This window comes from Drosophila sechellia, chromosome X (genome assembly GCF_004382195.2).
Source record: "Drosophila sechellia strain sech25 chromosome X, ASM438219v1, whole genome shotgun sequence".
Taxonomy (NCBI): domain Eukaryota; kingdom Metazoa; phylum Arthropoda; class Insecta; order Diptera; family Drosophilidae; genus Drosophila; species Drosophila sechellia.
Genome location: NC_045954.1, coordinates 11355479 through 11379813, shown reverse-complemented (window position 1 = coordinate 11379813; position 24335 = coordinate 11355479). Strand labels below are relative to the sequence as shown.

Here is a 24335-nt window from a genome sequence, read left to right as displayed (position 1 = left end):
ACAAAAGGAGGAGGAAAGGCCAAGTAGCGCAGTAAGAGAATTTATTAGTTGCCTTTCATGGCAAATATTGTGACAAATGGGCATATAAAAGGAGCCAAAGGTGCCGGCAAATGTGGGCGGTGGGTGGCGGAAAATAGGCAGCGGGAGGGAAAGGGATGGCATGTCTAGGCGCAGTTTGTGCCCGTATGCGTGTGTCCGTGTGTGTGTGCTCTTGCACACATGGGCAAATTACCTGTATGTGAAAGTGAGCGAGCATTCAAAAGTTCCTGTTACACAGACGAGGCGCCATCTTGATAATTGCTTAATACAGGATACAGGTGAGACAGGTAGACTGTGGGAATGAGACGGCCTGTACATCTCGTGGATTTGACAAACCGTCATTATTTCTCTAACAATATTTCGATAATGCTAATTTTAAGACTATTTTATTTATCACCTACCAACTAATTATAATTTCGTTTAAAAATTACTTTACTGAGTATTCTGAATGTTGAAAATTTAACAAGTCTGTTTCAGCTTTATCATAATATTTTTAACACCTCACCATTTTAATTTTTTGCTGCTTATCTTTTCTGCATATCGAATGTGTATATGTAAATTGAAAAGCCAGGGGGAAAAATTGTCAAGTGCTTGTTGTTGTTCATCGTGTTTTTGTATGTTCATTGCAAGTGGAAAAATATGTACGAGAATATGTAAATTTAAATGGGCTCCCAAAGTCAAAAATAAAGGCAAAATGACCGTTTTAACATTTTATATATAGTATTCTTCCCATTCTTTCAAAAATGCATACTCTGCATTTCACGAATTATTTAACTGATATTATTTCACACCTAATATTTTGAAACTTAGACAGGAGAATTTATCTGCACTCAAATTGTTTTTTATGTGTATTATTATTGCAATTTATTTCGATTGAATCGCCATAATTCATTTCGGTTTAATTGTTGCCTATTTCAATCAATGCATTTTCGCCAGTCAATGAAAAATGAAAACTGCACAATGGGAATTTAATGAGCCGACTTCTGCTGCGCTGAAAATGACACTTTTGAAAACCCTTTTACTCCTGCCATCAAAGTTTCTGCTGCGGATTGCATAAATTATGTTTTAAATGAGGGGAGAAATTGTGAAGGGTCTGCAGTTAGCTTCCCTTACATACATTCATACATATATGCAAAATTCAAAATAACAAATGCAAAAAAGAAAAAATCAATATTTATGCCAAAAGATGGAAACAATTTTCCGCTGCCAATTCTCCTTAGCCTCCTCTTATTTTCCTTCTTCTCTTTCTGCCAGAAACTTTTGCACTGAATATTATTCCTCGTTTTGCCATTTTCTTTGCTGCTCAACGATGCGGGATAGGGATACAAATGAAAATATTTTGGGGAGGATTGCTGATTCTTTGAGGCAACTGGAAAACTGGTCATTTAAATGGGAGTACATTCAGTGGCTATTTAAGGTAAAAGTCTGAACCCAAAAGCCATGATAACGCACTGGGCATATTTTGGAAATTGGCTAAAAGTTGCCAAATAATGGTCCAAATATGGATTGTCATACCTCGTTGAGCTCGTAATTGAATTCCCAATCGATTGGCATTCAATTTTTTTGGGAATTTTAATTTTTTGCCATTTTTTGCAAATTTTGATGATGTTACCCCTTACCGAAAATGCGAAAATTAACCCCAAAAATAATTTTTCAAAATCTGTCAAAAAGTGATAGGGATAGTTAGTAGTGGTAATTAGCTGCACAAAACAGACATTCTTGTGATTTTATGACCATTTTTAGATAAGATATGAGAAAAACACACTTTGTATAAATCGTATTTTTGGCCAAATGTCGTTTTCATGATTTAAGCTAAAAAATATTCAGTTATTTGTTCTGATAAATATACACTTTAAAATCCCAAATATATTTAAAACACAGTTACGTAATCGGGGTCACCATCGGCAATAAACAAAAAGAGTGGAATTAGATAAATGAGTGGAAGCAAAATCGAGTTGTGCAACACGAAATCAATAAATTAGCATTATTAATACATTGTCGAATGCCCATCTCGGGGAATTAACCTTAATGTGTGCTTTGCATTTCTCCGGCTTTTCTTTCGATTTCGGATTTGGCTGTTGGCCCCTTTGACATTTTGCCAATACAAAGCTTTCTTGGTTTTGGCCATGTCAAATGTCAGTTAGGATTTTCCCCATAACCGAGTAAATGAGGTTGGGGAAATTCGTTATACACCAACCTATTTTCCATCGACGAACACGAAAAACTTGGCGAAATTGAGCGATATTAGTTGGTTTTGATTTCATTTCCAGAGATTAGTTATCATGTGAGTATTTGCAGTATTTATTTATATTGTTTTTTTTAAGTATCTTCTCCATTAAGTTGCCATTTTCAGATTTAAATGGCGAGTGCGTTAAATCTTAATTAAAAGTTAGCAGCATGCAGCATGCAGCATTTTAATTAAATGACTTCGACTTGCACTCGGCGTCGTTCGCATTTGGATTTGCATTTGGATTTGGATTTGCGCAGCCACTTGCTTTTTGCACATTTTGCCATTTTAGCATGTGCAGCGAAACGTGGCGAGGCCTTAGCCCCAATTCAGCTGGCTGAACTCAATCCTTTAAGGATTTAAAGTGAGTGAGTGGAGAATCGCTTCTTAGCCCAGTTGGCCAAATCCTGGCAGATTGATGCCAAGGCAGATGGGATACCCAATTGCGCTGATTTTGGGCCCAAATGAACAGCGTCCTTCTCCTTTTCCTGTGCTGCCAATTAATTGGGCCACCTTGGTCCTCTGTTGTTTAAGCCAAACAACTGGCGCAAATATGTCACACTTGTAATTAAAAACTTTGTTGCCCGCTTTGCATGCATTACTTTGAGCTCTCTCCAATTTATGCCCAACATTGTAATGAAACCAACTTATTCCTGCATAAAAAATGTGTGAAGTGAGTTTTGCACAAACCTCAGACGCGGTAATTGAACCACGCCCACTGAGGCATTAACGCCCCTGCCATACAAGTCCAAAGAGCAACATTTTAAGCAACATAAATATTTACGCAGCAGAAGAAGCGAGGAAGAAGCCAACAAAAACGCATAAAAGAGAGTGAAAACTAAATGGGAGGTGGTGTTGGTGGGGTGGAGTGAAATGTAGAAAGACCATAGGAAAATTCAAAAACTCCATTGGTGGCGGAGGCCTAAACCTCCATAAGGCCTAAACCAAAACCAAACTAGGCTAGGCAACATTTAGTTGAATGACAGAGGGCGCAGTGCCAGTGGGTAGGGTATATGGGGAGGATGCACTGGAAAAAACGAATTGGAACTTTGAAAATACACCGTTGCGAAGAAGTCAGCAGAGATTATGGCAATATATGACCTATTGTCACCTTCATAAGATCTTAAAACTACTGTTAAAAACATGACCCGATAATAACTACCACGTTTTTCTGCCAGTGCAGTTTGCTTAGTTCTCAACTGGTGTTCGTTATGAGCCCACCACCAGCCGCCGTCGACACTTGAAAGTGTCGCAAAGTTTTCTTTTTCAACGCTATTTTTCCACATTTTTTCCTAGTTTGGCCAACAAACAAACATCGGAACAACAAAAGCCCAACCTGCCGTGTGCCATTAATTGAAGTTTGTTGAACCAAAAGCTGTTTGCTGAAAACCAAAACCGGCACTCTGCACTATATTCCATGCTATAGATACTATATCTATGTAGGTGCATGAATATAACCAACCAACCACCAATAGCGAACACATTTTCAGCTGATGGTTTTTGATGATGCGAAAAGATAGAAATATACATGGATACGTGCATATGGGCAAAAACACACACTATTCGGCTAGAACGACAGCTTGAGGACCAATTTTCCGCGATAAACCACACCTGCCAGTGCTGGAAAATGTATTGAGAAGCGTCGGAGTGCACGGAAGTGTCAAAAGTTGAAGATTTTTTCTCTTTAGAAGCAAACTTTATGGCCAAGTTTTTGCTGAAATTTCCGAAAGTTTCGTGTTGGTTTCGCAATGCAACGCATTGAAATTGCAGAAAAGCGACGAATTTTTTTTACTATCAATTTTTGTGGATGAAACTTTCAATGAAAACTTTTTCATTTATTTGGTGCACTAATTGGGAAAAATTAAATAAAGTTTCATTCGATAACTTCAACTTGTAGCAATAAAACTGTCATAAAATGTAGTAAATTAAAGAAAATCTCTCACAAATTTTCGCAACTAGAAGTCGTTGAAAGCGGAATTACATTATTCAGTGGAATTAAGTAGCTCGGTTTTCCGCAGAACCAAAAATGTATATCAAGTACTTTAATGCTCGAGTGCTCGAGCATTTTCTCTTTGTAAGGTTTTCCTCTCACCCTATTTGGGATTTTCCAGCGATTTCACTTCGCATGTAACTCAAACCGCAAAACTCAAACTCAAGTATGCAGACAAACACTTGTAGATATTTAGATAAGGTTATCTACGAGTATGTGTGTGCAATGCATATGCTAGTTAGTACCTATGGTTTTTTGCTTTTCATATATGTATGTATACATATATACTCGTACATACATAAGTACATATATTTATGTGGCAAAAGCAGGCCGCGTCTGTTGACGTGATGCAAGTTTTCATCTCCAGCGCCCAGCTCACAGCCGCCTTCTTGTTGTGTTATATTTTTCATTAATGATGTAATTTGGTGTCATTGTTATAAGCGACAGCGACAACAAACTACAACAATGCATCGCATTTCCTACTTGACAGCGGCGTCAGTTTGTCATTGCATCAGTTTGCCAGTTTCGCGGGAGTGCTATCATATACACCGTACAAAAAAGTGTAATGTAATGGGCTATAAAAGTACTTAAAAAGCTATCTTTAAATGTATGCAGCAAAAAAGAACAGGGTCTTTCGGTTAAAATCCATCGTGATAAAGAAACAGGAGTGCTTTGATTATAAGATAGCCGAGCGCCACCTAGCGGCGGCTATTTTAAATACTTCTTACTCTTTACTGTAGGCTTCTTTTTATTTATTCTTTTTTTATTCATACAAACCAAATGATATGCATATTAAAAATCATATTCAAGCTTAGAAGCAACATAATTGTTTTCTCTGCAGCAAAACACAATGGCAATGGGAAATGACGGCAGACTGGCCCGCCCTACTTGGTGCTGAAATTCAAATTAATTAACATTTTGCTGTTCTCATTTTGCAGCAACGGCTGAAACGTTGGCAGCAGGAACCCAGCCACCCAGGAAAGCAGGAGAGCAGGATCTGCAGGATTAGGAGGCAGTAACTTACGGCAGCTGTGCGGCAATTTGCATTTGCCAAACTCCGAAATGAAGAAACAGCAGCAGAATATTAAAAGCCAGACAGATGTACGTAGAGTTTGGGAGAGCAACTACAGAGTTTGCCTTCTTTTCTCGGGCAATTTAAATTTTCTAATTGCCAAGATAGGTAGAATGCGGAATTTGATACTTTAGATTTCAAGTGCAAAATCATTCAAAAACTATGCCAAGAAAAGCATAATTTGCTAGTGATTTCAAATCACTTGGATTACTATTTTCGATATAAACTGATTACAACAGAAATAACTATAAGTCTGCACATTTCAATCCCGTTATCCAAAAGGTTCTTCTTCTTGAGCTCCCGTAAAATATTTGCCAACGAATCCTAGAGTAATCCTAGATGAAAATCGCTATACTTTTCCTTTTGTGGATGCCGTGTGGACTGTAAGCTTTTGTTTTGTTTTCCTTTGAGGCCGCAAGCGGTGGAAATATTTGTGCAAACAATTCCCGGTTAATAGGGAAATGGGAAATGGAGGGCCAAAGGAATAAGACCTGGAATAATAGCGAATGCGGTGTCGGAGGCGTCGAAATGATGGTGGGGCGAGTGTTGGAAAATGCGGAAAATGGCTTTTGGCTATGGGCCACCTGTATACATAGCCATATACATACACACAGACAAATATACTCACATCCTTTCAAGGACATTATGGCGGATCCAGCGCCACAAATCAACGTCTTCTTTTCCCCATTTCCACTCGCATTTCCGCTTTTATTCCTTGCCATGTGCCGCCTATTGTTTTGCTTACCCCAACAGAATCCCCAACTCCTTTTTCTGCATCTCTGCACTCAGTTTCCTTTTTGTTTTTGCCCGTTTTTTATCCTTTCTCGGCTTTCAGCTTTCTCGCTGCAAAATTTCTTGATCACATCCTTGAGCGAGAAATGGAGAAATGGGCGTGTGCTGCACATAAATTTGCCATTTTAATTTGCCTAATTTACTGCGAAAAATCGCACTGAAATTCCATTTCCCCAAGCCTCAAAAAGAACTCCCCTTTTCTCGTTTTCCCTTTTTTCCGCATCTTATTTTTATGACGCCTTATCCCATGACATTTTATGGCCATCAAAGTCGCATAAGACGTCAAAGAAATAAAAAAAAGCCAGATGATGGCAAAAAAAAAAAGAAAGTTTGGCCAAAAATAAAAAAGGGTTGCACAATGGGAAGGGGAGAAAGTCCGAGAATTTAATGAATTGATTGATTGATGGAATGATTAATAGGTTGGCCGGATTGTAAAAGGATACCGAATGAAAAGTGCAGACTCTAATGTTTGATTAAAGACCATAAAATGTGAAAACAATAAATCTCTTAGGAAAAAACCTTCATACAATTGTTATGACAAAAGTGATTATTACTTAGCAATTGAAACAGGAGACAACCAAAAATGGAAGCCCATAAAAGTAGGCAGCATAAATGTGGAAAAAGCCAAGTAGCTTTATACCGAGCTCACTTCGAAGTCACATGTATGTAAGGACTTGCAAGGACTTTTAGTTAATTTACAACACACACTTCAGGTCTTTCTTGGACCTCTATGCAGAATCTCTAAATAATCCAATTAGATGCTGTGATACCCCCCAAAAAAAAAAAAAACATAGCCCAAGAAAGCCATACACACAATCAGGGAATTAAATTCAATTAAGTGCAGACAGAAGAAATCCTGCGTCCTGTCCTTCCATTCAACGTTTGTTTAAAAAATCTATGCAAAATTCAAAGAGAAATCTGTGCGGAAGGAAAACTTTCACTGGCTGAACGGAATGAATATGAATATTTCCGACTTTAATACTATTAGACATGAAGAGGAGACACACATAAGTTTGGTTTGTTCATCATCAGCAGGAACTTTTCGGTTGGCAAAAGTTTCATTTCATACAAAAAATCCTTCTACTGCTTGCCAAAAGATTTGTGCAAACAATTTTCAGCCACAAAGTGTGTGTCTGCACATAGTATATAAATTGCTACGAGTGTGTGGGTGATGTTTGTATGTATGTACATAAGTATGTATGTATCATCATCAGTGTGTGCATATGTATGTATGTATGTGTTTGTGTGGGAGTGTTTACAAATGTGTTCGCCCTGTAGCCATTTCAGGATCCGCTCCTTTTTCCACTTTTCCCGGAAACCTTTTCCCCTGGCGCTTTGTTTACGGTTACAAAGAGCCGCCTGAAAGTGAAGCTAAGGGTTACAGTGAGCACTCGCTAAGTAGGACCCCATAAAATATACCATTTTTGTTTAAATATAAAGTAAAAACTGCTTAACTTTAAAGATTTCTGTACAGTATTTTAAATATTGGGGTGTTAAGTTTCCATACAGATATACGATATGTTTCCAAAGATTCCCATACATAATTCCTATAAATTTCTCTATAAAAATAATATTCAAAATTAGTTACTGTACTTGCTGGCCCTTTTTTGCACTTTCTCCGAAGGGAATTCCTAAAAAAGAGGGATTCTCTTTGGTTGCCGGCAAAATCTTGGAATACCGGGCAGACAAATTCAATTTGTTTTCTCCTACAAAATGTTTCTTTCAAATGGGAGGGTCGAAAGTGGGCGGCTCAGGGAATGGGAGTGGCAGATGGAAGCCCAACTATGTGAAAGCGGAAGCTGCACAAAAAAAAAGAGCCGACAGAAAAAAGTACAACAAAAATAAAGCTGAGAAAGCAAATGTAGTGCTTATTGTACAGTGGGATCAATTCACGATATTTCGAAGTTTATTTATACCATTTGGAAATATCCGAAAATTATATTATATTTATGTTATAAATAGCATAGTATATTTTCGTGTATTTTTTAATATAATTTAAACATTTTCTTAATTAGAAAATAAATGAATGTAGTATGTATGTATGTAAAGCACTTTACAAATCAAATTACAACACTGTGCCAGGGTTGTCAGGCAACAAAATAAAAAAAATACAAGGGGGGAAATATTAAATGAGCATTACAACTATATGTATTCTTCACCCGGAACCGGCAAACTTTTTGTTGTGATTTCCTTTTTTTTTTTGCTGCAAAAGTTACAACAACAAAAATGGAAAGTCTCGTCTGCGGGTAGAAAAGAGAACAACAACAAATGCAGACAACAAAAGCCACAGTGAACAGAAAATGCTTAATAAAAGGGAATAGAGAAAATCAATATATTTCGGGAGATACACACACAGACACGCCGACACACACACACACAGACAGAGACAGTTCGCTCCTGTGAGGAGTTGCCGGCAGAACTTTCGTATACGTATACGTCATGTGGTACAGCGCCAAAAGCTTAAGAGCGAAAAAGAGGGCCCGATGCCGGAAGCGAGAGAGAGGGCGAATGGCCAAAGGAGGGAGAGGGCACGATTGTTGCGCAGTAAATGCCGTTAGATAAATGCGAAAACAGCGGCGAAAATTTGAATTTCCATGAATGAACAGAGGGAAAAAAAGTGCGAAAGAGATGGTGCGACAGACAGAGACAGCGATACAGCAGCCATCATTCACAAAAGTCTTATTTTTTCGGCAAGCTTCTGTTGTTTTTACTCCACTTCCGTTTGCCTTCCGTATTTACTTACATGTGTTTGTTCGTATCTCGGTGCGTTTTCCATGGGCATTTCATCTGACCCACTTGTTAATTCCCACAAAAATTCATTGATTAATTCCGACCACCTTTGATGGCCACTTTTTTGGTCTATACAGATTTTTCCAAATATTTCTCCTCTCTTTATTTGGCTTACAAATGCTTTTTGTGTGGAGTTTTCAATTATACTAGCCGGTTCTTTATTTTTTATTAATAAATGAATAGAATTTTTGCTCATCATTTTTTATCCAACTATGAAATTGATGCAGATCTTCTTTGTATTCCAATTCGGCTTTGTCTTTATTTTACCATGCTTTTATTGGAATATTGGTCAACAATAGTCCCTCTTGTATGGCTACAAAAATGACTTTTTCCATTTGGCAAATGACTCGCTTTGGAACAAGTTAAATCAAGCGTTGCTGATGCAATTAAAAGACCAAACGGCAGAAGGGATATGCCCCAAAGGCCAAACAGGACAACAACACGACGAGTGAAAGTGGATGGCGAAGGCGAAGGCGGAGGGATGTGAAAAACGTAGTCGAGGAGACCACTGGCAGTACTTCACAGTAAACTGCATGTAATTGCATGGAAAATTAGCTGTGACACCGGGTGAAAGGAGGCAAATAGGGGTTTGACAGGAACCAAAGAGGTGATTTCCACCGCTTAATGAAGTCCGACGTGGACCCAGACAGGTAATTTGATTTGGGTTCATGCATAGTTCAGTTTATTTGCCCGCATTGGGTCCGCAACGATCAATATGTGTGTGTGTTCTATACACCTTTGCTTTGCTCCCTTGCAATCTCCACCTTTCCAGCTATCACACAATGCACAACTAGAGCAAAACAATTCCCTTTTAGCTACTTCAGCCGTTTACCCCGACCCCATCATACACATACACCTTCTCCACTTTTCCTCGACACTTTTCCATTCGTCGTCTGTGGGGGAAATCTTGACAGAGACAGCCACCAAAAGTGAGACAGATGCAATTTACCGGAGCACAATGGATGAGGTGAGCATTAATGCACAAATGCGACACCTGGCGTCAGGAAATTGCTAGGAAGCGAGTAGCACGGAAATGAAATTGTGATCTTTTGTTGCGGGCACAATTCGCAAAAGCTTTCTCCAGTTATTAATAAAAGTGCATTTGATACAAGTATCACAACTTCCGAACTGGGAGACACTAGTACCTAAATCCAAACTGTATCCTTATTCAAATCTTACTAGTGGATCCGCCATGATTTTCACTCAAATGTTTACCCATTTTACTAATTATCCACTTTATAACGCTTATCCACGAATCAAATCAGAACCAGAATACAAATTTCAGTCAACACCTTTCCCCAAATGTCGCAAACTCATTTCCTTTTCGCAAAAATCTTTGCCGACTATCAATCACTGCGAATCACTTGGGGGAATGCAATGATAACAACACTCAACAACATCGACAACGCAATTTCAACAACAATGCTCGACGGCAACACCAATGGCATTCAACAATGACGGCGTGACAGCTGTCAAAGCAGACGATAAAATCAACGAGCTGACTTCAAAAATGGGGGTTAAAGGAGGGTGGAAGAAGGCAGACAGGCGAAATGGGGAAAAGGTGATTTAAACACGGACTTTCTTTACTTTACTGTCATTTCAGTAGGTCCCACACCGATGCTCTCTCTCTCTTTCTTGGTGCAATATCACTGATTTTAAAACGTTAACTAAAGTTTGCAACACCGAATTCAACTCATAACATAGCCAACTAATATCAATCATATTCCTGATCACAAAGCGTACTCCTAACCTTAAGTAATTAAAACTCAATGGGCAAAGAAGAGGGCATGAAAGAGCATCCATCTTCATCAAATGTATATCCATCGAAAAATCATTTACCATTAATTATTCCATGCATTTGTCCCTTATCTTTTACTGCCCCCCAAGCATTCAGAGTTCTAGCTGGCAATTTTTATAACCTTCTTCAAATGAAATAAACCTGCGACTACAAGCAAACCAACCACAATAGCAACAACAAACAGGAAAAGCTTAAGCCTAGAGCAACTATTTCCCCACTCCACACCCCCTCCTGATCAAAAGAAGGGATAAAGTGGGGTAGAGTTTTGAGGAGTACCGAGTCCAGAGTTATTCCCCCTTTGCACCAAAATCCTTCAGAAATTAGACAATTTTTCCTGGGGAGTTCGGGGGTTGGTGAGCTGGTCAAAAGCACTTCCCATCGCCATAGCGACAACAAATGCTCATTGCTCCCACCATCATCGTCATCATCATCATCATCTGATGCGACAGCTTGGCGGGGTGGCAGACTTATAAGGGGGATGGTATCCAGTTTTGGGGGACGGGGTGTCTATATAAAGTTGCGTTTAAACGGATTTCATCACATCGCCACAGCCCGGCAAAGGCGGGGAATTCAATTTAATTTATCAGGCGGCAAAGTAAAAGTCGCACGGAGGAACACGCCTACACAAAATGAAAAGCCCTTCGGAAGTAAAGTACTGCTTTGAAGACTTTTCTTGCAACTGAATACTCGTTCTAATGCCTTCGACATAACCTGACTGCAGATATATATTATCAAAAACAAATATATACATTTAAAATCGAATCAAAAAGCTAAGATTTTTTTGAGTTCATCAACCCTCGAAAAGTGTTGGCAGTGGCTGGAAGGGAATTACTTAAGAAGCTGGAAAAATCTCTTGTTCTTGACGTTTTTCCATTTTTCCTTAGCCGTGAAGCAAATGCAATTAATCATTTTCCTTTTAGCGTTGGCTTAAAAGTATTTCAATGCTCAGCAGGGTGTACACTTGAAAATGTTTGAGGTTTCTGTGGGGGGTTGAGGTTTTTCATGCTCAAATTTGTTGACAATTATGTGTAACCGCTTCAAATTTCGGCTTTTAACTCTATTTGTCCGCTGGATGGACGGGGTTAAATAAAACACGAAGAATAGCCAATGTGGTGACCCCGACAAAACCGAAATATTTCGTTTTAATCATGTGTGCGTGTCCTGTCATCTAATTAGTCTCATTTGCATACAGTCAATCCATCCATCCATCCATCCACAAAACCTTTTATTGGCGTTGACCTTTCGGCTTTCGGACACATTGGACAAGGGAATTCCATTTCAGTTTGCGGTCAGTGCATCTAATTCTTCTTTCGGGTTGCATGCAACTCGCCACCGTACGTCACCCATTTATTATCTGCACCCCGTTTGATTTGTTTACTTTGGATGGTGGCGATGGGGAAATGCTTTAAATTGCTGTTTGATTAGGTTACCATGTGGTCGGGGTTGAATTTAACACGGAAATTATCGTATCAGGTAGATAATTAGTGTATATTTAATGAGAGAGTTTCTTGATCGAGCTACGATTTTGTAGGAACGTTGAAAACGAAACACTGGCAAACTGACAGATCTCAGTTTAAACTTAAACCAGAAAGTTTAAAAAACTTAAAATGTATGCAAGCCCATAAATCAAATGATTGTACATTGTTTAAACTTTTCTTCAATTTCTACCTCTACATTAATTCTCAATCCTTTGCCAACGTCTCCTTGATGAAGAGAACTTTTTCACCCTTTTATAATTAATTTCTCCTCACTTTCTCGAGTTCTCTTCCTTTCTCAAATTGAGGAAATGGAGCTGTTCATTAGGAACGGATCTATTACAAGAAATCCTTTCTCCATTAACTTTCCTATGCACCCACAGTTCAATCTCTATGCATCTCACTCAGGCCCGTCTACCCTCTCGCTTGCTCCCCTCTCTAATTGCAATGCCTTTGTCAGGGCCAATTGGTGTTCCACTTAGCACCTCCGCCAGAAAGAGATGGAGAGTGAGGCTGGCAGGGGGACAGACGGAATGAAACAAAAAGCGAAAATTAACTGCGAACGCATAGAAAAGAACAGAATGGAAATAAATTTGTTGTTGTGTGATTTGAAGGACAGAAGCGATGTAGCATACACTGAGAGAAGTTAAAGGCAGTACCAACCTAATATAAATATATGTACATATCAACTTTTGATTAAGTTGTCTGAATTAATGCATATAATCTTCATAGATAATAGAAGGGTTCTAAGTTGGGCTGGTATTATTCGTGCAAGTGATCATTTGAATTTCACTTCGGTTTTTTCCAGTGTATTCGCTCAAGCAGCAAACCAGCAGAAGCTGCAACAGAGGGCAGAAGCATTTAAAAAGCGGAAATCAGGCAGACGGCATAAATAAACCGCATAGAGCCGCACTCACACACTGATCTGTGTTTGTGTGTGTGTGCGTTGGCAAAAAGAGACAGAAACAAAAGAGTGCGAAAGAGAAGTCGCACTTGCCTGGTGCAGACAGATAAACCAGAAAGCTTTGTCTTAGCTTAGCGGGCTCCACAGCTCGTCTCTATTCATTGGGGGCTGTCAGGGGTTAAGGCCGACCTTTTATGGAGCCCCCCACCAAACCCCCTGACCCACCAATCCCCATGCACATACATATCTTTCCATATCCCATATCTTGTCGTCTCCACCTGGCTGTTTTCAGTGCCAGCTCGGCGTTTCTAAATGCATTTAAATGCAGCAAGTAAGTTTATGCAGGGGCCAAGTGCATGAATAAATTTCGGGCTGACAATAATGCTTTTCAAGAACCCTTTGTAATAAATAATATAAAATTATTCAAAATCTACGATAAGTCTTCAAAGCCTTTAAATCTTTAAAGATGCAGTTTACATATATTGGAAATATAACAATTGTTTGCGACTTGTCTTAACTTTGTCTTTGTCACTTTTTGACAATAAAACTGAATTATGTGAGCAACAATGAGATGGATTTCGCCCACTCCTTGCAATTTTACTATATGTACATATGTTTGTATGGTATATAAATGCATATGCGTATATGGTTGTAGCTGCTCCTAAGAGCATTACTGCGACAACTTGAGTGCTTTCAAGTGGCATTAGACCTAAACCTCTGAGTTTCCGCAATTCCCCCTTTTTCTTTCAGTGGTGAGAGTTCACAGAGTTGAATTTTCTTCTCATCGGGCAACCATAGACGTTTTACAGTTAAATTCGTGAGTTTAGTTTACGAACCTGAAATGATAAGAGCGAGAAACGGAATTTAAATACACATTCTAATCCAATTGCATCATAAATTATGTATGATTATTGAATAACTTTCAATCGCTGGCAAGGAATTCGTAAGAACTACACGGATTACAGAAGATGATAATGTGGAAACAAATTTAGTTATACAAATTAGTTATACAACATTCAAAGGCGGCAACCAGCAGCTTAACTTTTGCTTATGTGAGAAGGCAGAGAGACAAAAGCCAAGCCATCCGACAGCTTAATCGAATGTCATGACCAACTGCAGCACAAATTGTTATTGCCTCATTATAAATAATCCGATCCCCTGCCCAGAGGCACCCTTCTTCACCCACCCTGCCCATCATACGTCGTCTGTCTCTGTGTAATTGCTCTAAGCGTTGTTAATGTCATTTGTTGTTGCCCTGCGATTTAACCCCCCTGAAAACCTCCGAGAACCCCTCGTCGAAATGGAAGAATGGATAAATAACAAAAAAAAATAGAAAATAACTAGAGCACACAAATATCTCAATTGTACGCGGGTGGTGGCCAAAGTTGGCACCAGGCGTAGGAAGCATCGGTACAACCTGAGTCCCGGAGCTTCTGGTGCAGCAATAAATTAGCATAAGCCAGCCCGACACGTTGCCCACCTAGTGACATAATACCAGAAAGATGTCAAAAAATAGATGGCTGGTTGGTTAGCTTGCCACATATGTTGGCCTTTTCCATTCGCTTGTGTCGGTCGGCATTTTGGTTCTTCAAACATTTTTCAACAGATGTTGAGGGACGTTTGATATGTTTGTTTGTTTGCTTTCTTTTGGTTTCGTCTCGGCTTTTTCAGCTTATTTGGCTTCAGATTTTATTTTTTTTAATTTAAGGCTTCACAAATTTCAAATTTCATGCCAAGTAGTCACATTTCTTTACTTTATTCTACGCTGCTGAACGCATTTACTGAGTAAATTGAAAAAATACGATGTTTTTGAGCTTGAGGTGCTTTTCCAAAATAATCAATTGATGTCTGTCTGTCGTCCGTTGTTCGCCAGCTGAACTGTTAACAGGCAGAATGGCCAATCGAATGCCAATCGATAAATAATAAAGGCAGTCAGAACGAACTACCCCGCGTTGCCCTCTCACACCCCACGATTTTCATCGTAACTGGAGGAACCCCCTTTCATTTTTTTATTCCACCCTTGGGAAAAGTGGCGCAAAATGCGTGCCAAAAAAGTGTTAAAAATGCATTCCACAGAGGGAGAGGGTAAAATCTGCTTTGATTTCCCTTCTTTGTGCTGCGTTTTTCCCTTTGGAGGTGGATAGTAAATCATTCAACTTTTATTATACTTCAAAAATAATATATACTTTTTTCATTAAAACTTGAAAAGGTCTCAGCATTCTTAATGTCAAAAATGTGAATTCCATAAAAATGGCAATAAAATACTGGGCTAATAAAGCGCGACTCACACACACACACACGTGTCGAAAAGGCCATTTAATGAACTTTATCACCGAAAATTGCCAATGGTCATTGAATTCGTGAACCGTTTAATGTGCTGATAACTCGCACAAACTGCAAAGGACGATCAAAATGTCGCTGGCGCACACGATATCATATATTCACAGTTGACTTGAAACCCTATGCGAATTATGGCCATGTAAGCTGATTGCTACGTTTAAGAAACGGCTTAAGGATACACCTCCAATTTCCACGTGCCACACAACCACCCACCACAACCTGGCATAACTGTCAACAGCGTGGGCACTGAGAAAATAAAGAACAGTTGAAATAATTATGAACTTTGTTATTGAAAACTTTATCTTCACTAATAAGAAAAAATCGTAATTGGATTAAAAAAAAAATTTTTTTAATATAATATTTAAATAAGAGTTGAAAGCATTAACCAATTGAATATATTAAGCATTACAAAATCAGAACAACATTTGTGGCGCCCCCGGGTGGGCCAAACTTGTAGTTATTTGTTGTGAGACTTTTTTTGACTTTTTTTCAAAGAACCCAACTAACTAAAATAACTTCGAACAAAGTTTGTGATAATTTTTGCAGTGTTTGGTAAACTTGCGGTAAATTGAATTTGCAGGGAAGACGCCGATGACTCCTCAGTGCACTTTAGCACGTAGTCCTAATGCTGGATGATGGTGCATGGTGGGATTTGGCTGAGTTGCGAGTTGCGAACGCCGTATGTGGATGGCAGAAAGAATGGAAATGTTTATGCAAACAGTTTAAGTCACGAGTGAAGTTGGAAGGCTTGAGGAAGTGTGTGGAAATGGAGATGCAGATGCAGATGGTGGTGGTGGTGGTGGTGGTTTTGGCCACAGGTGAAGCCGAAGCCAACTGTGCGAAATGTTGCCATTTCCATGCTAAACGTTATTTAGCGTCTAGTTACATGCTCGTTCAGAGACTCCAAGCCCTGGAGGAGCACATCCTCTGAATATTCCTGCACATTTTTTTTTTCCTGGAGCATAAAGCACCTCAATTATGGAGTCCATAGCCCAGTCTGGCGGGTGATTGGGTTGCAAGCGATGAATATGCAATGTGCAGGAACTCTGTCATCCTTGTTATGTCCAATTTAACTTCGTTTGAAGAAGTTTAAAGTTCTATGACACTACGAAATCGGGTTTAGATTGGTGTCATTTTGAAGAGATTTGATTAGAAAAAAGGGAAAATATCTTGAACGATATCAGTTACTATCTCGCCCTTTATATGATATCACTTTCATGTTGAAGTAAAAGACATTCTTTCATTATTCATTTATCGATGGCAAATAACCGTCTTGCTTTTATCTTTGATTCTGCTCGCATCGACTAATTGAATTGGTGGACCATGTGGAGTGGATTAACTTGCAACCCCGATTCGATTGAGTTTGAGGTTTCCGCATTCCGATTCCCAAATACGAGTGCATATATCCCAAGGTCAGTGAATTGTACGCACGCACTCGATAATTTTCTTCGGGGGGTGGACATTTTTTCTATCCACCCTCGCTACGCATTCGACGCTTCTGCGGCACAGAAAAATAAAACAGGAGTGCCAGGGAATTGGGTTTCACAAATCGGCACTGAGAGAAAAATGAATCAATATTTGTATAATAGTTGGCAACTAAACAACTTGGCCTATAAAATGTTATTCACATGCACAAGTCACGTAATAAGATGCTTCAATATAATATTTAATAATGTTAATGTTACCACTTTTTTTTAAGTGCACTAGCTACAGCAGCAACTAATAATTAAATCGACAAATGAATTCACACCCTTCGAACTCAACTAAATTACGATCGTGCTGGCCAAACAGTTTTCCTAGAGGGAGTTTTCCCTTCTTTCCCCCATTGGAGGAGGGTTGTCGAGTTTACAAAAATTTCAAGGCCAATGACATCGGTCACTATTTCCTGCAATGGCAAATCATTGATGCGTTCCGATTTGTCTTCGCTATCCATTCCCTTCCTGTTCAACTTCGATTTTTGGGTGGATTCGTTCGATTCCAGTTGGCTTGCTTCATTGTTACAAAAGAATTGGTGATATATGTACGAGTATAATAACCCCATGAAAGTGGTTTGCTGCATTGGGATTGTTAATAAGTGCAATTGGCACGTTTAATATGAGATATTTTTTCAGTGCTGTTCGAAATTACCTCTTAAATATATATATATAGACATTCTACCCTAAATTGATGTCAAAGTTTTAGTTGCAGTGCTCAAGTATTTAGACATACTTCATTCACTCCACATCTAAAAATCACCTTATTTCGCCTGTCAAAATATGGAATAAAACAGACAACCTGTCAGTTTGGCCCAACTGACAGGCATCGGGCTAAGAACTATCCAATAAACAGATTGACAAGCCCGGAAAATTCGATGGAGCTACTCTAATGCGTCCATATGGAGTAATTTTACTGGGCACGCAAGAATCTTATGGATTATTTCGCAAGATTTTCTTTGTGAAAAGGTCAACGCATGGGGAAAAGTGGCGCAGAAAATGGGGAAAACCCGGGTGTGATTTCTTCGGCCACCCTGCATCTGGTTCTCCTCTCTTTTCCCCCCGCTCGCCGGCTCCAGATGAAACAATTTACAAGCGGGCAGTCAATAAATTTCAATTAAACAAACAGCAACTGCAAAACAGCGCCGCCCCCAACCCGCCTCCCAGCCCATTTTCCATTGCATTTTTTCATTAGTTTTTTTTTTATTATTATTATTATTTTCCCCCCTGCTTGTTCTCCTTTTGTTCACTTGAAATTGCGAATTCCTGAATACAAACGGATCTGGATTTACGATTGCAGCACAGAATGTACGTGCATCGATTTTAATTAATACAAGTTCAGCTAATCACAAATGGAGTCAGGATTTATTAAAAAAAAAAAGGGAGCATGCAAAGCGGATCAATATAGGTAATTAAAGTTGTAGGGAAAGTTTGAATCGTTTTTTCACAATTTATCAAATAAGAATTGAAAGTGTTTAGCACACATTTTCCGTGAAGAATGCTGTTTTGCATTTCGAAATGGATTAGACTGGGTACACCACATAATCCGACCATATGTTGTTATTCTATTCTGGTCTAGTTTTGGCCACCAGATTTCAGCTCCCCATTTGTGCCAATTCATTTTATCGACCTTTTGCTGCAGAATACACAACCACACACACACACACACACACAAGTAATTAGTAAGCAGACAAAACGTGTAACAAAGTTTTCGCATACAAAAATTATGACTTTCATAATGCTCAAGTCGCGGCAGGAACTAGTGCAGTCTCCTTCCGGCCTCGCCCTCATATAATAACTCCCCTCATTTGGAAGAAACCTCCCCGGTTATGAATCATGTGTACAGTGAACTAAATATTAAGTGACTTCGCATAGTAAACGCACACACACACACATATTTCGGCAACAGACGCGTTCACAGTTGTAGAACTAACTTAGAAAAATAGTATCAAAAGATGTAACTTTCGTAATGTAATCTTTCGAAATACTAAACAGTATTGTAATGAAACTTAGTGTTAAAAAACGAACTAGGATTCACAAGAAGTTTAAATATAAAAAAATACATACTTTTGTATGTTATATATCTACTAGTGCATTCATCGCCGCAGTTGTAAATACCTTAAAAGATATATACATATATGGGTGTTCTATATGCCCAGAGTTGTGCGGAAAAGTCACCCTTATAAATAGTGGGTGAATCGAAAAACGCCTCACGGGAGCAAACACCGTTAGAGCAATTTCGTTTTCGGTTCTTTTCATGCTTTTGTGACAGGACAATGAGGAACACTCTGAATGGGCCAAACATTTCCTCGATGCCGAAAAATGCTCGTTTTTCCAATCAGAAACTATTCTTGAAGGCGGGGAGGATTGGCCAAACGATTCCCCGGGCCTTAATCGATCATTGAAATAATGTTGCAGGCAGAGAAATGGACCCAGTTATGGAAGCAGTTTCCCCCCACATCGAAAACCCACATTTTCCTTTTCGATTTTGCACTCTTAATTTCACATTTTGATGTTGCATTTCCGGCATTAGGCTCTATTTTCAGTCTGCGTTTGATGTCTGGGAAAGCGAGTGGAAAGCGAAGTGGTAACTCGTTCAAAAAATATTGTTGAAAGATATTTTTAAGACTCGCGCAAAAGTAGATCTGGCATATATCAGTGTGAACGGCAGTCCGCGTAGTGACGAAGCGCACCGGGAGAGTGTGCCAAAGCGACAACGAATATCTTTAATAATTCTGGTTTATTATGCGAGTTAAGTGGAAATGATCTGAGATATCGAATATAATTTCAGGTTCAAAGTTCTAAGGAAATCTTCACTTTATTCTGCACTTCCAACTAACTCATTCCAGTATTGCTAAGTTCGAACAAGATCAATTAGTCATGCCATCGCAGGGTTAATAAGCTCAGCTCGACTTGGCTTAATTGTTACTTAATTTATGCACATTTTCGAGTAGAATTCGGTTTATGCTTTGGTTGGAAAAAGAAAACCAAGGGGTTTCATTCCGGCAGTCGAGGGGGTAAAAACCTAAGTGTTTTCGGTGTCAATTGCATGACAATGCAGGGTTGCATTTAATTGCCATCCTGCACCGACTGACTTCTTGCCACCTTTTTCCCCCAATCTCGGCTATTTTCTGGAAGAAATGTGCCCCATCTTGATGTTTTTGTTTCTACGGCTACGGCTGACACGTGTCCTGGACATGAAATGGGTGTGGTCTTCCACGGGGCTTCTTTTGGGAGGAGAGTGTCGTCCTATCTGCCTTGTGCATCTGAGCATTCTGGCCGGCATTTAATTACCCAACACTTCCTCGTTCCCCTCAGATTCCTACTGGGATAATTGTTTTTAATTTTCTCTGTAAGCCACATTTTCCGCTCCATTTAATCGGGCACTTCGGTGCATACATATGTATCCATTGCTTATTTGTTTAAGGCTATCAACATTATCGCATAATAATCGGTAACACAATTCGGCTAAACACTGTACCTTTTTAAACGGAAAAGAATATAAGCGAAAAGTATCTTATGGATGTGTACTCGCATTAATGAATGTATGTACGTACTCGTGTTTACTATTAAACTGAAACGTGACTTATGGCCACCAGCGACGAAATAAGTTGAGATTGTATGTGACCAAATGGCAAATATTTCTGCCCAATTATCGGTGCAGTTAAAGAAAAAAAAAACAAACAAAACAAACCGACATCTCAAATGACTTAAAAAACCCAATTGAAATGGATCTACCGGGAAACAATTGGATAGTTGTACTAGAAATAGAATAAATGTTTACACACATACATAGTAGTCGTTACGCGCCAACAATTTTGCTAAGCAAATAAACAAATAAAAAAGCCAACAAATGAAAGTTTGTCAATGTAAAATGAAACCGATCCAGAATTCTAGCCGGTTCATTGCGGGTACAGAATTCATGCCAAGTCGTGCCCACATTAATTATCCATAGTAACCAGTAACGAGTAAAAAGCAAATAGTACGTAAAAATACGACTCGATGCCCTATGAAAAACCCTATTCTCAGATATTTTCCCATAAAGTATAAACTTTATGAAAATTGAAATTCGTGCAAAAGTGCAACAGTGAAAAACCGAATTAGGAAAATTGCTAGCCTTATCGATTGCATCACTCAGCTGGTTGCACACATCGAGGAATCGGCAATGCAATTACTTATTATGCAATACACAGCTCCAAGTATCAATTAAAAATGCCAGGCATGCAAAGTATTTAGACAAATTCCTTGAAACGAAAATCTAACTGCCTGTTAAGTTTGATATACCTAATTCTTCTGAGTGTACAGGGTATCATCGTTGTCTTCTGTTGAATGCATTCTACTTCATATCTGCACAGCACACGACTTAAGATGCAAAATGCAAATCTTGTTCGGTTATTGTGCATTTGTTTGTTGTTTCCTCAAGGTCTTTGATCGGGTTGGAGTTTGTTTGTTTGTTTTTTTTTTTAGTACTGTGTCCAGTGAGACAAATACATTCACATAAACAATGGCGAAAAGCAAACACGATGCGAAATAATTAAATTTAATTAACATGGGAAAAGACCACAGACAAAAGTGACGAAGACGATGATTTCCATGTGGGTGGTTTAATGCGGGGCGTGGGCGGGGGCGTCACAAATAAATAATTAAGTAACTTCGGACAATGTTTGCAGAACCTTGTCGTTCCGATAGCCCTCAAATTTAGAAAGTTAATGGTGCACACTTTGAGGTTATTGTTGTTTATCATATAATTTTAACTTCTATCTATTTTTGCATATTTCTATTGTATTGATGTACATATGTATGAATAATGATGTAAGATGAAAAGTTATGTTGAATAATGGTTTTTCCCAAGCTAAAACTACGAAACTGGTAATTCTACGGGCCTATAAATCCACCCGCTACTGTTTGTTTTTTGGCCATGTTTGTTGGCCCTCTCGCTTACCTTTAGTGTAAATGCTGCCAGAAATGCTAAACTCCAGAGCCAGCGATGTTGTGGAACGGCTTTTTGCCTTTTGAGCCGGATTCTAGTAGTGGCTTTACTTAGCTGGTACAACATTTTGGGGCCGTCGTTTTGCTGTTTTCGTTGTTGTTTTCCTCTCCTCCTGGCTCTCTTTTGTTGCCTGCTTCTTGTCTTATTTTATTTTTTTTTTGTTCCTATGGTTGTTGTTGCTGTGGATGTTGCAATTTATTGTGCGATTTTTGAATTGCGCTTTTCGCTAGTTTCTTTCGAATTCGGGCATTTTCAGCGCGAGTTTAGTCTTTACTTTGATTAAATGCATTGTTTTCACAGTTTTCCCGTCAGTTTGGTGAAATTTTGTATATTTTTATCCTGAATCCAATTGCTTGCAATTTGTTGGTTTAATTTGAATTGATTATAACATATTTTTGTATGTTTGTTTTTTTTTCGTGATCTGCAAGAGAGTATGAATTAAAAATAACTGAAAGAGTGATCTCAAGAAGGAGATAGCTAGATAGTGGCGCTGTCCTGCTCTCTACCTGCTCCGCTTCCTCTTCTTCTTATCCAACACTTTGCGCTTGCGCCAAAAGCTTCAGTTCCTTTTTTACATATTTTTCTGCGACTTCTTTCTATATTTCTGCACAGTGGAACTAAAACTAAACATAAACATAATATTGAAATACCCGTTCTTCTTAAGTTTTCATTCCTGGAACTGTGTGATTAAGCAATGCATTAATTCCATTTAAATCTAATTCGCAGGCAAGTGCTAATTAATTGCACTGTCTTGTGCAGTTGCAAAAAAATACTGCTGATCAATAATTTAGCCTCCGCTGACGTCATTGAAATATTTAAAATATCGCAGCCAGCAAATAAAACAAATAAATATGAAGAACAAATAAAACTAAACGTCTGAAAACCAGTTTTGCGAAATCGAAACGATACACGGCACAAAAATCAAATTGTTTTGACAATTATCATATCTTCTGGTAGATTAAAGCTGTAATCCTTGTATCTTTTGAATAGACTTCTAATAAATCAGTAATCCTGGTGTAGGACTAATTTAATTTAGGAGTGTTTCCTTTTAAGCTACTCTAATTTTGTTCTGTGTATTGTTTATTTTTTTTTGTTGCACTGTGTTGTTGTTGCTTTCTGCGCTTGGCAACGTTGTCATGCAAAAAAGACCTTCAACTTTGTTGCAAAGAGAGGAGAAGACAGAAGAAGAGCAGAGCAGATTTGATTGATCTTTTTCCTTCTGGTCGAGAGAGAAGAGCAAGAGAGATAGAGAGGAAGAGAGATACAGAGAGAGAGAGAGCTTTATGATCTCGGCACATAAAACACAAAAACAAAACAAGTTTTTAAAAACGTATTTCTTCACCTCCTATTTATTGTTGAATGTGGGACAAGTTTTTTTAATGCGGCTGGAAATTTTTCGCAACTTATTGTGAGCATTAAATAGAGATTTTATGAAACAAGCCAAAAAGATCCCCCAAAATATTGAATGCCGTCAGAGAAACAGGAAGTGGAGAAATTTGCCGCAGAACAACAAAATATTCAAATGAGGCTGCGTGTGCAAGAGAGAAAGCAGCGGCATGCCAAAAAACGAAATAACACATAAAAAAGCTGCGTAGGTGTTGCTTCTACCTCTCTCGCTCTGCCTGTGTCTGCCCCCCCTCGACCAATCTTTTTTGTTATTATTATTATTGCACACACATACACACACACAAACAACTCTCAATTTCTGCTTTTACTTTAAGCTTTATTTCAGCATTTCTTACGTTTTCCACTGCGTTTTTCTCAAATTTTGCTCATTCGGCACGCCACCAAAAAAAACTAAAACATTTAAATATATACACCGTTAATTTGTGTATTTCATTTACTTCTCTTCTGTTGTTGTCGTTGGTTATAAAAAAATAACAAAAAACAAACACAGGCGCACGCACACTTACACGTACACGCAGGCACGCGACGCAAAGCACAGACACAAGAAAAAAGCGGAACGGACAATCGACAAATTTTGCGTTTTTCGAGCGTTTGCTTTGCGGCCCGCCTAAATAGATTTCGCGTCCGTACCGTCCGCACTCCCGTTCGCTCTTCTCCACACTGAATTGGAATCTGATTCAAATTCGGATTCGAGTCCGGAGTCGAAATTGGAATCGGAATTGGAATCGGAATCGTCGACGCTCGTTTCACCTGTAGAGCTGGACAAATAATCGATGACACACCGATAGTATCGATAGGAACCTCTGCGGCTTCTATGGTCGCTTGTAACTGTGAACTATTTCAAATAAGCATTAACCGTTACTTTGCTGCGTGGTTATAAAATAGTTAAATACAATTAAATTTCTTTTACTCGATTGTTTTTAACGTGAACCAAGCACTGCGGCAGTAGGTTTTTGGCCATTACAAGTCAGAGTTCCGTAATTATTATTAGTCTAATTGGACTTCTTAGCTCCAGTGAGCCAAGGCGATAGGCTGTATA

The 24335-nt window shown here is 38.8% G+C and overlaps 1 protein-coding gene across 3 annotated transcripts in view; it reads right to left on the bottom strand.

Moving 5' to 3' along the window:
* Window positions 1-22283, bottom strand: part of LOC6619893 (tyrosine-protein phosphatase 10D) — a 41800-nt gene extending 19517 nt beyond the window's left edge. For 2 of the 3 annotated variants that reach the window (XM_032726731.1, XM_032726732.1), the window contains exon 1: window positions 21842-22283. In XM_032726731.1, coding sequence (XP_032582622.1) covers window positions 21842-21955 — 114 coding nt within the window. In that variant the 5' untranslated portion in view covers window positions 21956-22283. The remainder of the gene's footprint in view (window positions 1-21841) is intronic. The other variant, XM_032726733.1, reaches the window with a different exon arrangement.
* Window positions 22284-24335: the final 2052 nt, after the last annotated feature.